The sequence below is a fragment of the Rhinolophus sinicus genome, chromosome 16, assembly GCF_057876585.1.
Source record: "Rhinolophus sinicus isolate RSI-liver-muscle chromosome 16, RSI-T2T, whole genome shotgun sequence".
NCBI lineage: Eukaryota > Metazoa > Chordata > Mammalia > Chiroptera > Rhinolophidae > Rhinolophus > Rhinolophus sinicus.
In genome coordinates, this window is record NC_142516.1 from 63,595,570 (window position 1) to 63,612,512 (window position 16,943).

Here is a 16,943-nt window from a genome sequence, read left to right on the forward strand (position 1 = left end):
TTTAAAAATCAGACAAAGAAAAAGGAACCAGTGGAAAAACTGAGAACAGCAGTCTGAAAAACCACAGAAGAGCAGACAGACACACTGAGGTTACAAAAACTAAAGGAAGACTTTAAAATACATAATAGCATCAAGATGAAAGAGACGCCAGAAAGGATAGTCTTTTTACAAAGATGTTTAGCAATCAGGTCATTATTGCTCTACTTGAGAATTTATAAAGAACTATGTACCATATCATCTTTCTAAGTAACTTCCTACTCTTTAAACTATATACCATGTTTCCCCGAAAATAAGACCGGGTCTTATATTAAGGTTTGCTCCAAAAGACGCATTAAGGTTTATGTTCAGGGGATGTCATCCTGAAAAATCATGCTAGGGCTTATTTTCGGGTTAGGTCTTATTTTCAGGGAAACACAGTCTGTAATACCATACGAGGTACAATTAATAAAAGTTGATGGATATAAATATATGCACCCTTAACAGTACCCCTCTTTATGAAAGTTTTACTAGATATACCCACAAAAATAAATTATGGAAACAGTAGAAAAACACTGTAAGAAAAACAATATAAAATTATGTGAAAGTTTTCTCAAAAGCTTCCTTAATATCAAATGCTTACCTGACACATTTGTTTCTCAATTTTGTCGAGTAAGAGCCCTGGAACATTGATAGTAATATTAGTTCCATCTAAAGTATATTCGTTAACAAGACTAAGGACTGAACTAACAACTTCTCTCTCATTTTCCAAAAACGTGAGTGTTTCATTCACTGAAGCCCACAAAGACCGAACCTTTGAAAACACAAACAAAATATTAAAGTCTATACATAATCTGTACATAAAGAAATGTAAAACATATATGCTCACTCCCAAGAATAAATGAAGTATTCCTGGTTTCTGGAGAGAAATTAACTAACTGCATTTTAATAGTCTAAAAGCACTGATAGTACTTCTAAGGGGCCTTTGTAACTAAAGAATTTTTCAGGAGAATCTAGCCCACTATGATTTTTGAAACAAATCTAAGAACCCTTATACTATAGCAAGATGCAATTAGTATTTCCGGTATTCGGACACACCAGCAATCTAATAAAGATTTTTCAGGGAGAAATAATAACACTACACACGAATTTTAAGTCATTCAAGTTTTAAAAAGTTAAAAATGTGAAAAACCATGCTTCTTTAAAAGCACCAAAAACTGTTAACCCAAAGGTCTGCCTAGAGTAAAAAGTATATTGTACTATATTCATAGAAAAGAACGCCATACAGCAATGAGAAGAAACACACCTATACAACACAATAGCATGGATAAAACAGCATGAGTGAAAGGAGTCAAACACAAAAGAATATATTCTAGATATTCCGGTTTATATAAATAGTTCAAGAGCAGGCAAAACTAATCTTTAGTGTAGTAAGTGAGGACAGTGTTTATCTGGGGGAAATGGTTGTGAATGAAAGGGGATCGAGGCTTCCGAGATGCTGGTAACGTTGTTCCCTAAACTGGACGCTGGTTACATAGATGTCACTTTGTGAAATTTTGTCTAGGTATAGATTTATGATTTTTGCGCTTTTTTGAATGTTATGCCTCAACAGAATTTACAAAAGAGGGAGGGAGGTGGGGAAATATGATAATAATACCCACGTTGGTGTCTGTCTTCCCATGGTGTAAAGTTGTCCCCAAAGGCAGATTCATTGGCAGATAGTCTAGAGGTCTCACAGGATAGCACTTTTTGGTGAACTTATGAAGATCCAGGATCTCATTCTCAGAATTTTAAAGTCTACAAATTTTACCTTGCCAATAGCTCAAAGTTGAAACTGAACAACATTAACTAAACTCAGGAGAGATTGCTGTGAAAACTTTAACAGGTTTCATACTAACCGATTAAATTTATAATCAAAGATACTGCATTCATTAATCGGAATATTCATATTCACTAATCTGGAAGCTCTGTGAAAAAAAGTGGCTTTGCCATTTTTCTTCATTGCTGTGGCTCTAATACATAGAAAAATGCCTGGTACATGGCAGGTGATCAATAAATTCACTGAATGAATGAACAATTATTTCCTGAGGACAGCACTCACCTTTTCCAGTGGCAAAGTGCCTGGGAAGCCATATTAATACCCAAAGCAGCTTGGTGATCACAGAATCAGAACAAAGAGCCTGAGATGTCACCTAACCACAAAGAAGGCCTAAGAAAACACTCCTATCCCACATGAAAGCCAACCTCTGAAAGCCTCAGATCATTTATGTCAGCCATATTCCTCTCTACTACCAAGCCAGCCTCAAGTAACTTCTCATTTTTCTTCCATACTTACCATCTCCCTTCAGTTAATGTATTTTATTTACATAAATAAATACTATTAAGTTACAATCAAGCTGAACTTTACTTGCTGGCATGAAAGACTTTAAATTAACCATATTTAAAACTGCTTTTGTATATATTTAGTCACGTATTATAAGCTAGTTTTTCCAACATATTCAAACATTTCAGAGGTACCCTGTTGATACCTTTATCATTTATAAAGAGTTAAAAAAATAAAAAGTGCTACAAAAAAAAATGACTGTCCAATTAAGTAAGCAAAGAGCAAACATTGCATATTACAAAAGTAAGATGACATTTCCCCCTTCAAAAGTTATCTCACCTTTTCAATTTTCTCTTGTATATTACTTTGGTCATCATAAGGGTCCATTCTAGTTAAAAATTAAATAATCTCATTAATCATTTTTTTAAAAAATCTCACGGTCATTTACCATCCAAAGAGTTAACTGATCTGCAAACCCACCCCCTAACAACTACTCCAATTAAAAACAAAAATAAAATTCTAGCTCAAAGCAATAATGTATTAGAAGATCTGGACTAGGAATCAGAATTGTATTCTATATTTATCTAACTATTGATATATTATTTATAATGTTGCTGGGACTCTCAGTTTCCTTACCTGTAAAATGCAGAAGCTAAACTGATATGTAAGGCAACCTTTGGCTCTAGAAGTTACTTACTTTTTTATTTGGTTTTGATGTCCTATATATTCTGATCTCAAAATTCGTACTTGTTTAACTGACAATCTGCAACAAAATACACAAAATGACAACTATACAGAAGCTCCTCGACTTACAAGAGGTTACATCCTGATAAACCTACTCTACGTTGAAAATACCGTTAAGTTCAAAATACATTTAATACACCTAACCTACCAAACATCACAGGTTAGCCTAGCCCACCTTAAACATGCTCAGAACACTTACGTTAGCCTAACTTGGGCAATTACCTTGAGTTTCATCTTAAAAGTAATTGTCTTCCCCTCTTCTTCTCACCAAAGCAGGGGACACAGATGGCCATTTTGTAAATATGATGGATGCACAAACACAATATCCCTAATGCTGGCAACACAGTACACTGCAGAGTTATCGGCTGTTTACCCTCATGACCGTGCGCCTGACTGGGAGCTGCAGCTCACTCCCGCTGCCCAGCATCACGAGAGAGTATCACAGCACACGTTGCTAGCCCAGAAAACGATCGAAATTCAAAATTTGAAGTACAGATTCTAGTGAACGTATATGGCTTTCACACAATCATAAAGTTGAAAAATCTGAAGTCTAACCATCGTTAAGTCAGGGACCTTCTGTAATTCCATTACAATTAAATGGTAGAGCCATTTTAATATTTCCCCCTTTCCTATCTTTGCTGAAGGCCTCTGAGCACTGCTCTTCCAAATACAGCCAGCAGCCAGCTGAAGAACTCTGCACTCCCTTTTGGAGTTAGAGGAGTGATCTCACACAAAGGCTGCTATCAAGATGGACAGGACTTCTTGGCTCATATACTCTCTGACATTGAATAAAAATGTTGGAGGTTAGTAAGACTACTCTGCTCTCTTATCCTTGTCTCACATATATAGCGGGTAAATTTAAATGGTATCTATGACAGTTAAGCAACAGTGCAGTTTTAAGGCAATTTCAAAGGATTCTGTGGCTTTGGTAATAGATAACACAGCACTTTAAGGGTTATCTTACTGTAGTTGTTAGTAATTGTAAAAAATTATACACAATTTACTTGAGAGTAAGAACCTTGTCTGTCTTGTTTAATGCATAGGACCAGTGCCTAAACAGTGTCTAGCACATAGAAGTAACTCAAAAAAAAAAAAAAAAAAAAAAAATTGGCTGAATAGATGAACCTAAATATAAAACAGTATGAAATGGTTAAAGAAACTATGGAATACCTACTTCAAGGAATATCTGCTTAATAGATATTCAATAGACTATCAATGGCAACATGGAAAAATTTACAGAATGAAATATTAAGAGGAAAAAAGGATACAAAACAGAATGAACACTATACAACCTTAAAATATATTTCCATGTTATAAAAAGAAAAAACTCCTAAAAAATTAAATTTTTGAACTGATCTTTTCCTTTTTTCTAAATTTTAATTTACAATATACCTAAAGTTTAAAATATTTTATTCAGAAGTTACCTGGCTTTAAAATGGAAAGACAACAGCAAAGGAATTTTGAAGTAGGCATGAATTATTGCCATTGAAGGCCTATTGATGACATTTTTCAAAAAGAAAGGAATTTTCATTTTCTAACTATCAAAATATTACTTACTGTGCATTTTCCCGGTATTTTCGGGAGACAAAATCTTCTCTTTGTAAAATACGTAAAAATCTGTTACGTGCTACATGGCACCTGGCAATGCATTTGTGCAAATCTTGTGGCTTTGTATTAAATGTCTCTGTAAAATGTATGGATGAATCTATATGGAACACAAATAAGATCATAGAAAACTTAAGACTTATAAGCTAATAAATATCAAAAATGGATTTTATTATTACATATTTATAAATAAATAATTTTTTTCTTTTCCTTTTTTTTTAATTTATTGGGCAATAATTAATTTTTAAAGAGATTAACAACTTCATACAGCTAACAACTCCTTAAAAGCTGGCATGCCACATACACAAAAAGATACAACTATTAATAATTTCTTTCTTTTTTTTTTAAAGATACAACTAATTTCAACAAAAGCAAGGAGAAACTATTTTTAAAGTAGGAAACTAAAAATGGCTACCTCAAGTTGCTTCACATAATTAAAACTTCTATTAGAGTCCATCTCTGCAAAATAATTCTTATCACAGCTTCATATATCCATAAACAAATATATTATCATATATGAGAAACTTCTTAACAAGATCTTTTAACAACAAAGGAAGAAAAGCAATTAAAAGAGATGAGAGGACATCACATCACTTCTATTGCTGCCATCAGTTTACTTTTCTTCCTAGTAGTAAGAACTGAACAGGACAAGCAGAATAAGAGGATCAAATTTCCAGGCACAAAGCAAGTAAATGGGGATGTAATACACAGCATGGGGAATATAGTCAGTAATATTGTGATATTAGGTTGGTGCAAAAGTAACCGCAGTTTAAAAGGTTAAAAATTGCAGAAACCACAATTACTTTTGCACCAACCTAATAGCATTTGTACAGTGTCAGATGGTTGCTGAACTTACAGTGCTCACTTCTTTAGGTATATAAATGTTGAATAATTATGGTATATACCTGAAAATAATATAATATTGTATCTCAGCTATATTTTAATAAAAATCTTTAAAAAAAAAAAAAAAAAAAAGCAGGACAGGACAGGACAGAACAGGACAACCAAATACAACCAGTCTCCATTTCTCAAGCAATTCTTGGCTATGTTACCAATGTTCAAAGCTATGTTACTGAGAACAATCCATCCAAACATTTCAGAGTCCACATTTTTACTTATAATAAATGTAATAAATCCTACTTTAAGATGGCTCAGCACAATAAAGATGAACATTCTGGAAAACAGGGTCCCCACACTGCACTTAACATTACTAATCCAGGTCCTAGCATTACCTCCAAAGAAATCACCACCATTTCTAAATATTTAACATGGATGAGTTCACTGAATGTAGAAGTCATCTAGAGACTGAACATGTTCACTGGAATTGCTTTAAATCAAAAATAGGACAGCCCCCATTCGAGGGATGATTAGATAAAGAAGGTGTGGTACATATATACAATGGAATATTACTCGGCCATAAGAAAAGATGAAATAGTGCCATTTGTGACAACATGAATGGATCTTGAGAATATCATGCTAAACAAAATAAGTCAGATGGAAAAAAACATGAACAATACTTCACTCATATGTAGGACATAAAACAAAAGCAACAAACACAAAAACTCATTGACACAGACAACAGTATAGTGATTACCAGAAGGGGTGGGGGTAAGGGGAGGTAAAAGAGGTTAAAGGGGTCAAATATATGGAGATAGAAAGAGACTTGACTTTGGGCGGTGAGCACACAGCGCAATATACAGGTGATATATTATAGAATTACACACTTGAAACTTATCTAATCATATTAACAAGTTACCCCAATAAATTTAATAAATATTTCTTTAAAAAAGGACAACCCACACTTGAAGCCTTATGCACAATAAACTCTCTAAATCCAAACACAAAGCTTTCATATAAAATAGTTTGGGTTACATGTAATCGGAACAGATCATCTATTCATACAAAAACTGGTAAAATGCTTATGTAAGATTTACTTTAAGATACGCAAATGCTTATAGCAAGATCACATGTATGTTTTTAAAAATCATGCATAGAAAATAAAACTAGAAAAAAAGGTTTACATGTCATATCACAAAGAAGGGACAACAAATAAAAGCTCCTACAAATGAAAATAACAGCAATTTAAGAGAATAAATGGACAAAGGATATAAACATAGAGAACAAAAAGAATATAAATTGCTCTGAAATACATGAACAATTTTCAATCTAACTAAATACCATAATAAGAGAAATACAAACTAAAACTACCCCGAGATTCCACTTTAACTATCAGACTGAAAAGATAAAAATGTCTAATCACACACAATGTTGGTGAGCCTCTAAGAAGACAGACACTCTCCATACACTGGTGATAGGAGTATAAACTGTCCAATCTCTATAGAAAATAATCTGACAATAATAGCCAATTACAAATGCACTCTTCTTTGACCAAGAAATCATCTTTCAGGAATTACATACACACACACACACATAAACATACGAGGTCTGACAATTAAGTTCACCAACTTGTTGCAACGATGTTGTTAATCTTTTATGATATCGGAGGGATAATTCATTATGAATTTGCACCAACTAGACAGTTAATCAAGTTGACTATTTGGAAGTGCTGAAAAGGCTGCTTGAAAAAGTTAGACAACCTGAACTTTTCGCCAACAATTCATGGCTCTTGCATCACGACAATGCTCCAGCTCTCACGGCACTATCTGTGAGGGAGTTTTTAGCCAGTGAACAAATAACTCTATTGGAACACCCTCCCTACTCACCTGATCTGGCCCCCAATGACTTCTTTCTTTACCTGAAGATAAAAGAAATATTGAAAGGAAGACATTTTTATGACATTTAGGACATCAAGGGTAACACGACAACAGCTCTGATGGCCATTCCAGAAAGAGTTCCCAAATTGCTCTGAAGGGTGGACTAGGCGCTGGCATCGTGCATAACTTCCCAAGGGGAGTACTTTGAAAGTAATATTCAGCAGTGAGGTATGTAGCACTTTTTCTAGGATGAGTAGGCGAACTTAATTGTCAGACCTCGTACATAAAGTGATATACGTAGCACTGTTTTTATAGCAAAAGATTAAGAGAAAAAGCCAAATGTTTGGCAGCAGAAGACTAATTAAATACATTATAGCAAATCCATTTAAATTTGCAGTTCTAAAGAGAGAAAAACTAGAATAAAGAAGCTCTAGAATTGATATGCAATGATCTTCAATGTATATTGTTACATGAAAAACACAAGATTCAAAACCAGATGTATGTCACTGTTTAGAGGTTTTTTAAAAAAAGAATATATACGCATTTGGTTGTATTACCAATTACATTGGTTGCTGCTAAGGGAAACTAAGTAGTCAGAGAATTGAGGTAGAAGATAGACTTCTCACGTTCAGATTTTTGAATCATGAGAAAGATTACCTATTCAAAATAATTAAAACGTATAAATGCAATATATGCGCGCGCGCGCGCACACACACACACACACACACACAAAAAAAACTGAAAGAAAATAAACCAAAATGTCAGTAATGGTTGTCTCTAGAAATTGGAAGATGATGGGGTTTATGGATCAACTTTTCTGTATTTTCCTGTCCATGTTTTGAGCATAAACCAATTAAACAGAACAGCATATTTAATATGCTATAAATAGCATTCTTTTAAGTCTTAGCTTAAATATCCAAACTGTATGTTGTTTCTGTGAATTAGCAAATATATCAAATCCCTTTAAAACACCAACTTTTAACAACAAAATTCCCATACATTACTGGTAGCCAAAATAAATCTCAAATTCAACACATTTAATACATGTATTAGAGGCAAACTATAACCTGCATGCTAAGATAGAGCCTGTTGGCTGATTTTCTGAGGTCAGCAAGCTAGGAATGCTTTCTACATTTTTAAAGGGATTTATTAAACACACACACACACATGCACACACAGAGGTATGTGTGACAGACCTGTGTGGTCCACAAAGTTTAAAATTTTTACTATCTGGTCTTATATAGAAAATGTTTCCCAACCCCTATATTAAAACATAATAAAATAATCTCAATAGTTTATGTTCATTATGAGAGGATTTCAAAATACAGTTCTAGTAGAATATTAACCATTTGCCTGTTGAGGTAAATTAATGTTTTTATCTTACATTGCTTTAATAAAATTTCTTGATAATTTATAAACTGCAAAGTATAATACGAATTTAAGAATCAAACAAAAAAATTCCTATTATAAGCTTAACTTACCTTTCGAATGAGTTTTTATATATTTTATTGCAACAAATCTTGCAAAATGATACATCAGATGAATAAACTTAGGACCACCAGGAGAAAGAAATAGTGAACCAACAACCTGAGGAAAGCTACTTCCACATTCAGCCTATGGAAAAAGGAAATAAGATAATTTGAAGACCTTATGAACAATAACTTTTACATTTACATCACACTGTTTTTGAAGTATGACAGGATTGATCAGAATTAGTCCATCTGAACCAGAAACTGAATTTTTGAATCTTTCTAAACTCTTGGTGAACAAAATAATTACAATTATAAAAAATAATTACAATATAAAGACACAATTACTGATACTATTTGAGACACAAACTAAAATAATCTATGGTCAAAGTTTGCTTTAAATAAAAACTATGATATAAACTCCAAGGAACTCAAAAACTTATTTCCAATGTATATATCCAGCAAAGCTAGTTTCCTAGAAATATACAGAATCCCAACAAAAAAAAATCAAAAAGTATTACGCTAATTAATATTTCCTAGCTTATACTGTTAGCATAAAAGCATTAAAAATATTTCACCTCTAAAAATTATACAATTATGTTAATTTTATACCTCAATAAAGCCAGGAAAAAAGTTGTCATTTTTAACTTTTTAACATATATATCTTTTTTTTACCCCCTTCCCCTTCCCCCTTTCCGCCTTCCCCCCACCACCAACTCCGAGTCAAACCGTTGTTTCTCAGTCTAGTTGTGGAGGACACAGCTCACTGGCCCATGTGGGAATCGAACTGGTGACCTGGGTTTTTCGGAGCACAGCGCTCCAACCACCTGAGCCAGCTGGCTGCCCACATTTTTAACTTCTTCAAGTTTGCATCTTCCAAAAAGAAAATACTTACAGAAATCTTTTTTAACCATTCACAGCAATGTTTCCGGAATTCAGCATCAGTTTTTTGGTCAAATGGAGGCCAACAAAGTCTTAAAAACAAAAATAAAAGCATTAGAATTATCAACAAAAAAGCAAATTGAACCAAATTTAGAAATATCAAATTTCTCTCCTATACTAAAAACAATAATGCTAAATGAATCAAGGCTAACATTCGTAGATTTCAACTAAAAGGAGGCACAAACCTGTGAGAAATTGGGTCTTTTTCTTTATAAATATCTATAGGGTTGAGTCCAGTTTAATGCAAATAATCAATGAATACATATAATAAATGAAGGAATCAATCACTATTAAAACTACTAAAAATCAGTTAAAGATGAGAACACTCTTAATGGATTCAATGGACTAATACATAAAGATGGTATAAATAAATTAGTATGTTAAGCCTGGAAGAAAAAAAAAAGAAACATAGTTATACATGAAGAGCACACAAGAAAGAATGGCATGAGAGATTTTGACTCCTAGAGATGACCTGTACCATGGTCAGCGGGTGCTATTGTTTTGTGGATAAACAAACTATAAAATTATTAAGAAAAGCTTTGCCTCAGCTTTGGTTAAAAATAATAGACTTCAAAATTGACTTATTGCTTTCCCCAATAATCATTTTTGTCTAAATTTTTATTCTGAGGCATAGTTATTTGTTTAGGGCCCCATGTTTTTCATATTTTTACAGCGTAACATAATTCTATGTTCATAGGAAAAATTAAGTATACATAGAAAAAAAGATTAAAAGGATAGAATATCAACAGTGTTATTCTCTGGTTGGTGGGTTTAGGAATGATTCCTACTTCTTTATTTACATTTTTCTGTATTTTCTGAATTGTTTAAAACGAGCTGTATTTTGTTTATAATCAAGGGGGAAAAAAATCAGAAAATCTATTTTTATTTGGACAGAGGAATCCCCATACCATAATGAGAGGGATTTCCAAAATAAATGTTTCAAATATACCTATTCTTCTGGTCACTATAACTTTAACTGAAGGCAAAATATTAAGAATAAATTATCAAAAAAAAAAAAACAATACCCTAAACAATGGACTTGTTATTCTCCTATATTAAGAGAATAATGGGGCCAGCCCGGTGGCTCAGGCGGTTAGAGCTCCATGCTCCTAACTCCGAAGGCTGCCGGTTCGATTCCCACATGGGACAATGGGCTCTCAACCACAAGGCTGCCAGTTCAATTCCTCGAGTCCCGAAAGGGATGGTGGGCTCCGTCCCCTGCAACTAAGATTGAACAGGGCACCTTGAGCTGAGCTGCCACTGAGCTCCCACATGGCTCAGTTGGTTGGAGCACGTCCTCTCAACCACAAGGTTGCCGGTTTGACTCCCGCAAGGGATGGTGGGCTGCGCCCCCTGCAACTAGCAACAGCAACTGGACCTGGAGCTGAGCTGCGCCCTCCACAACTAAGACTGAAAGGACAATAACTTGACTTGGGGAAAAAAAAGTCCTGGAAGTACACACTGCTCCCCTTCCCTAATAAAAATCTTAAAAAAAAAAAAAGAGGATAATGGCACAATACAAATATCAAAATAAATTTGAACACTTTTTCTGACAGAAGAAACCCAAATCACATGTAATATAACTTGGAACAAAGGCTAGTGGGTATTCACATTTTTATCTCCTTCGTAAATTATTTAATTTCAACAGTATATAACAATAAGCCAAACTTAATAAAAATTATTTTTGCCTACAGCACCTAACACTATTACATATATAGAGACAGATAGATAGCTATATATATCTCAATAACAAAAATAATAAGGATTTACAGAGAGCTATAAAGTAAAAATAGACAAAACAATTAATACTGTCTATAAAAAAAGGAGTAAGGCAGGGGGTAATTAACCAAAAAAAAAAAAAAAAGTAAGGCAAAATTGAGTGTACAGGTAAATTGGTACCAGCTCACTGTTTTGCCCAATAATGAAGACTATGAAGAATGTTAAGAACTAATTTTATAAAACAAACTCTTAACTTCCCTAAGAAACATACAATGATATTAAGATATGTGCCCATTTCAAAATAAGTACCAAAGAAAAGGTCACTCAGATTTATAAAAGTTAAACACTAAATGTGTAAGACTCAAGCCTAACTTTTGTGACACCCATTCAAAATAATACTCAAAAGCCAAAGTTGAAATTCTGGCTTATATCAACGCATAGTCCCTTTTCAAATTTGAGAATGACTACTTACAAAAAGAAAATTAAATAACTTTTACTCACTTGAAAACTTCTTTGGTGAGAGACTGGTCCAGCATTTGAAACAAAAAATAAGAAACTATGTGAAAGGCATCACGATTCAGCTTGTCAAACATGTTCCTAATAGTTTAAACAGAAATAGAAGCAGGAAAATAAAAGGAAAAATGGTTAATAAAAGTTAAGTATTATCAAAAGCTGTATAAGAGTTTGACAAATCAATATTTTTCATTCTCTTCAAGAGGTCAAGGCAAATTAATTTTTCTCATTCATGTACATTTTTATAACCAACTAAGTAAAACACAAGTTTTTATTTTCTGATTCTGAAAAATGCAAACCAAACAAAAGAAAACTGGTTGAATTTGCTTTATTACAATGAGAATATTCTACAAAAAGAAAAGGAAAAGCTAATTAAGTAGAGAGAAAACCATGGCCAGGGGCCGGCCTAGTGGCTCAGGCAGTTAGGGCTCCATGCTCCTAACTCTGAAGGCTGCTGATTCGATTCCCACATGGGCCAGTGGGCTCTCAACCACAAGGTTGCCAGTTCAATTCCTTGACTCCCGCAAGGGATGGTGGGCAGTGCCCCCTGCAACTAGCAACGGCAACTGGACCTGGAGCTGAGCTGCGCCGTCCACAACTAAGACTGAAAGGACAACTTGAAGCTGAATGGGTGGCACCCTCCACAACTAAGATTGAAAAGACAACAACTTGACTTGGAAAAAAGGCCTGGAAGTACACACTGTTCCCCAATAAAGTCCTGTTCCCCTTCCCCAATAAAATCTTAAAAAAACAAAAAAAAACACCCTGTCCTTTGGGGAAAAAAACAAAAGAGGGGGGCTGTGAGGCACTGGCATGCATGACAAATAGATGTGAGTATTCCTTCTGTGAACACATAAAGCTATTATCTTGAGATGAAAAAAAATTAACATTAAAGTTCCATGCTATAACTATGTATAGTGACAAACGGGTACTGGAATTATTGTGTTGATCACTTTGTAAGGTATATAAATGTTGAATCACTAGTATACACCTGAAACTATATAATACTATATGTTTAATACTGTAAGTATAATTACAAATAAATTTATTAAATCCACAAAAATATTTTCAAAAAATAAAGTTCCCATGCTTATCAAGCAACTGTTTGTCCTTGGAATGTTTCTATTCCTCAATACACAGAAATTAGCTCTTACCTCCTTAATCTCTCACAAACTTGTTATTTTTTCACTCCTCTTTGACACTTATTTTAATTTTCAGTAATATATTTGTTGAAGATATCTGTTCACCCACTAGACTAAAACTCTATAAGGTAAAAGTTTATGTCTATTCTGTTCACCACTATATACTCAGGTCCAATACTGTACTCAACTAATTATTTGTTGAATAAGCAAATTGAATGAACCCCCTTTTTCTTTCCATTCCCACTGTCACATTAGTTTAGCTCTACTGTAACTGCAAAGCCCTGATTCCCCCTCTAATTCATTCTCTGTAATGCAATCAGAATGATTTTTCCAAAAAGCAAATCTTTGGGGCAAATACCTAGGAATGAAATTGGATCAAATGTTAAGGGTATGTTTAACTTTATAAGAAAAGTGGTTACACCACTACATGTTCACAGAAACCAAAAATTCATAAAACTGCATACCAAAAAGAATGAATTTTACCATATGAATATAAACGAATAAAAAATGTTTTTTAAAATAAACTTGATGCCACATGTATGCTTAAAGCATTTTAAAGATGACATTTGTTTCAAATTGGTAGATTCCTCCCAATAACCTATGATTCTAAAGACATAAGGGGTAAAAATATCAATGACAGTGTTGGGGGTAAAAAACAACTGCTATTACTGAACCAGAACTTGACAGATTTTAACTAATTTTCAGACAGAAAGCAGATTGCAATTGGATAAACCAGAGCAAGGTACGATTGCTAAAACGTGGTAGAAAAGGATGCAGTGGCAATGGGAACCGTTGTTAGTGGAGGCCTGAAGCAGCTTTAAGTTTCTCTGCCAGTACAGAGAAAATGAGATTGCTATGGGGTATTAACTCATGTGCGATAAGTGAAATATTTATTAATACATAATCATAGCCTGATAAATGCTATCCACAGATTGTCAATTGTTAGAATTCTAGACAAAGCATTTCTAGATGTAAATAGTAGTAACTTCTAAACAAATAGTTACCAAACAAAATCTAATTACAGCTCTAAACCTTGACAGTAAAACAGTCATAACACAGTTTTAAAAAAGTCAAGAGGGACAAAGGGAAGTGTAGGTGAGCTAATTATTTTATAAATAATAGCTACCTTCATTGTGAAATTTCACACTATGGAATCAAGAAACACTTGAGATTCATACATCATGAAATAAAAGCATAAGCACATATAAAACATTGCCACTAGAACTAAAACAACTAATTCAAGAAGATAGAGAACAGGAGATAGCCTATGTATCCCAAATTTCCCTTGGCCTGCAATGGGAAAATTAGATATTGGCTAGTTAGTAAGCTAAGACACAGAAATATAAACAAAATATTTACATTAATGAGCATAACCATATATCATTAGTGACAAAGTAGGGAAGGGGCTTTCACTTTTCATCTTAATACCCTTCTGTTTTTTGTGTGTGTTTTTTTGCTAACTGTGGCATGCCTCAGTCTGCGAACTCAAAACGTAAAAAATGTAAACTAAAGAGCAACCACCCAGAAAGGCTCCCTTGAGCCCTAGAGGTGTTTGCTTATACGTCCTTCCACTACCAATTCGCCATGCCTCCCTCGATTTCACAGACCACCACGCAGCTTTACCACCAAAGCAGGATTAAGCTGGCCCTTCAGTTTTGCCCCAACTGAGACTCTACTCCCCTACACACTGCTCCCCGCACGGTTCTATAATTGATAGTCTGTGCCACCAGGCTGGCAGCCACTGGGCGCAGAGGCGTTGTGGCCAGTGCGTGGCACACAGTAACCGCTCGATTCCTTGATTCATCAACCTACGAGGTCCGCGAATGGGCGGGTCACCCCAGCGTGTCCAAGCTCAGACTCCCCCGCCCTCCGGCCCCGGCCTCCTTACACTCCGAGGTGCGTGTGCGATACAATCTTTCCGCAGGCAATGGTCGCCGGGCCTGGCTCGAAGCCAAGCGCCTGCAGATACATCCAGAGATGCGCCTTCTCGAATGAGGTGACCCAGGCCAAGCTCATCTTCGCGGTAGGCAGTGTCACTGCAAAGGCAAAACGCACAGGCCCAAACGATTCAGAGGGCCCTCAGGCTCCTTCCCTGGGGGCAACCAGAGGTCGCGGCGGCTCCTGCATTGCCACTGCCTGCTCCTGTCTAGCCCGGAGCCATTTCACCGCAAATGGCCGTAAAAGTCTCAGGGAAACGGAGCCTCTAACGGTAATACAGGACAGCTGCCTAAAACTACGACAAACCAAGACTCCCGCGCTTCCGGCAAAGCGGTTTGCGCGCGCCGCCTGGCTTCCGGGGGAGGAGCGACTTCCAGGGACGACTATATCTCCCGCCATGCAATGCGCCCTTCTCTCTGTCCCTTCCCGCCACGCCTAAGCCTGGAAACTACAAGACCCACAGCGCACTGCGCGACCAGCGAACTATTTCACGCTTGTGTAATCACAAGCAGTATTTTAAGGGATCTTCCAGCTTGGCGCTTTCTGATCTCTAGTCTTTGCGGTTATTTTTGCGCATATAGACTTATTACGTCCGATGAAAACCGTAGAAGGCGGACTATGGCTCCGTGTAGTAGAAAAAGCACTGGGTTCTATCCTAAATTGTTCTCACTAGCTGTGTGACCCATAACTAGTCGCCTAATCTCTGAGTCTCAGGTCTGTTATTACTAAAATCTTCTGTATCCTCAAATGCTGAATGTTCCTTTCATCTTCTTGCTCTAAGAAATCTGGCTTTCCCCTAAGCCTACGCTTCCCCCTGCAGCCCTCTCAATTGATGACTCTTTTCTCTCCCACAACCTGTGTACAACGGCCTGGAAATGGGGTAGTACCCTACTTATTTCTCATTGCCACCTCTGGCACTTACTGCCTCACTAAAACCATCTGCTCCGTTGAAGTTGATGCTACACCCACAACTCTTTCTCGTGGAGGTCACGAGTAAGAGCCCCGGGTTGCTGGACCTCGTTCTGAGATTTAGCGCTTAATTCGCTGTCTCTCCAACATTACTCCGGGGACAAATTTTTGGTAATTTCAATATCCATGTAGGTGCCTTGGCGTCTCAGTTCCTTGATCTCTACTCAGCTCCCTGGCCACTTTCTCTCTGTTAGATTTATCTGGCAGAACTCAAATCCCGATTAAATCCCGTTCTCAGCCTATTCCACACCTGCAGCTTGGCATCTGCAACACAATTATGATGCCTGCTGTCACTCAAAATTCATGATAGCTCAAGTGGCTCTTAGGCCTACCTTCTCCTACTATTCTTCCCAAATCTCACTCTCCACACAATTATACATATCTTCTTCCCTCCCTTAAACTTCAAATACCTCTTTTCCCTTCCTGACTCTCAATGATGTCCTGTTAATAGGTGCTTCCAGAAAATAATTTTCATCAACAATTTACCAACCTGCCTATGTCTTTTTCCATGTATTCTTCCTTCCCTTTTGTTAATCTGGGCGAATAAAGGTGTGGCTACATAAGACCAGTCCTTTCACTTATTCAATGGATAATACTCCTTTTCTCCTACTCAAGGAGTTTGCTGCAGCATTTGTCATCTACTTTGTCCCTCATCATCAATTCTTCCCATCAGTACGAGTATACAAACATGCTGTATGTAATATCTTCCATCATTTAAGAAAATCCTTTGATTTTTTTAAATGATGGAAGGGAAAACATTCCCAATGCCTTTCTAGCTATCACTTCATTTTTCATTACATCAAAACTTCCCAAAAAGGGGCCGGCTCGGTGGCTCAGGCAGTTAGAGCTCCATGCTCCTAACTCCTAAGGCTGCCGATTCGATTCCCAC

At 35.9% G+C, this 16,943-nt stretch overlaps 1 protein-coding gene across 1 annotated transcript in view; it reads right to left on the reverse strand.

Moving 5' to 3' along the window:
• HAUS6 (HAUS augmin like complex subunit 6) overlaps positions 1 to 15,417 on the reverse strand; it is a 37,931-nt gene extending 22,514 nt beyond the window's left edge. Inside the window, exons 1-8 of the mRNA XM_088793571.1 lie at positions 15,036 to 15,417; positions 11,994 to 12,089; positions 9,727 to 9,805; positions 8,844 to 8,976; positions 4,601 to 4,748; positions 2,997 to 3,062; positions 2,639 to 2,687; positions 620 to 790 (exon numbers count right to left, since the gene is read on the reverse strand). Coding sequence (XP_088649697.1) covers positions 620 to 790; positions 2,639 to 2,687; positions 2,997 to 3,062; positions 4,601 to 4,748; positions 8,844 to 8,976; positions 9,727 to 9,805; positions 11,994 to 12,089; positions 15,036 to 15,163 — 870 coding nt within the window. The 5' untranslated portion in view covers positions 15,164 to 15,417. The remainder of the gene's footprint in view (positions 1 to 619; positions 791 to 2,638; positions 2,688 to 2,996; positions 3,063 to 4,600; positions 4,749 to 8,843; positions 8,977 to 9,726; positions 9,806 to 11,993; positions 12,090 to 15,035) is intronic.
• Between the last annotated feature and the right edge of the window lie 1,526 nt (positions 15,418 to 16,943).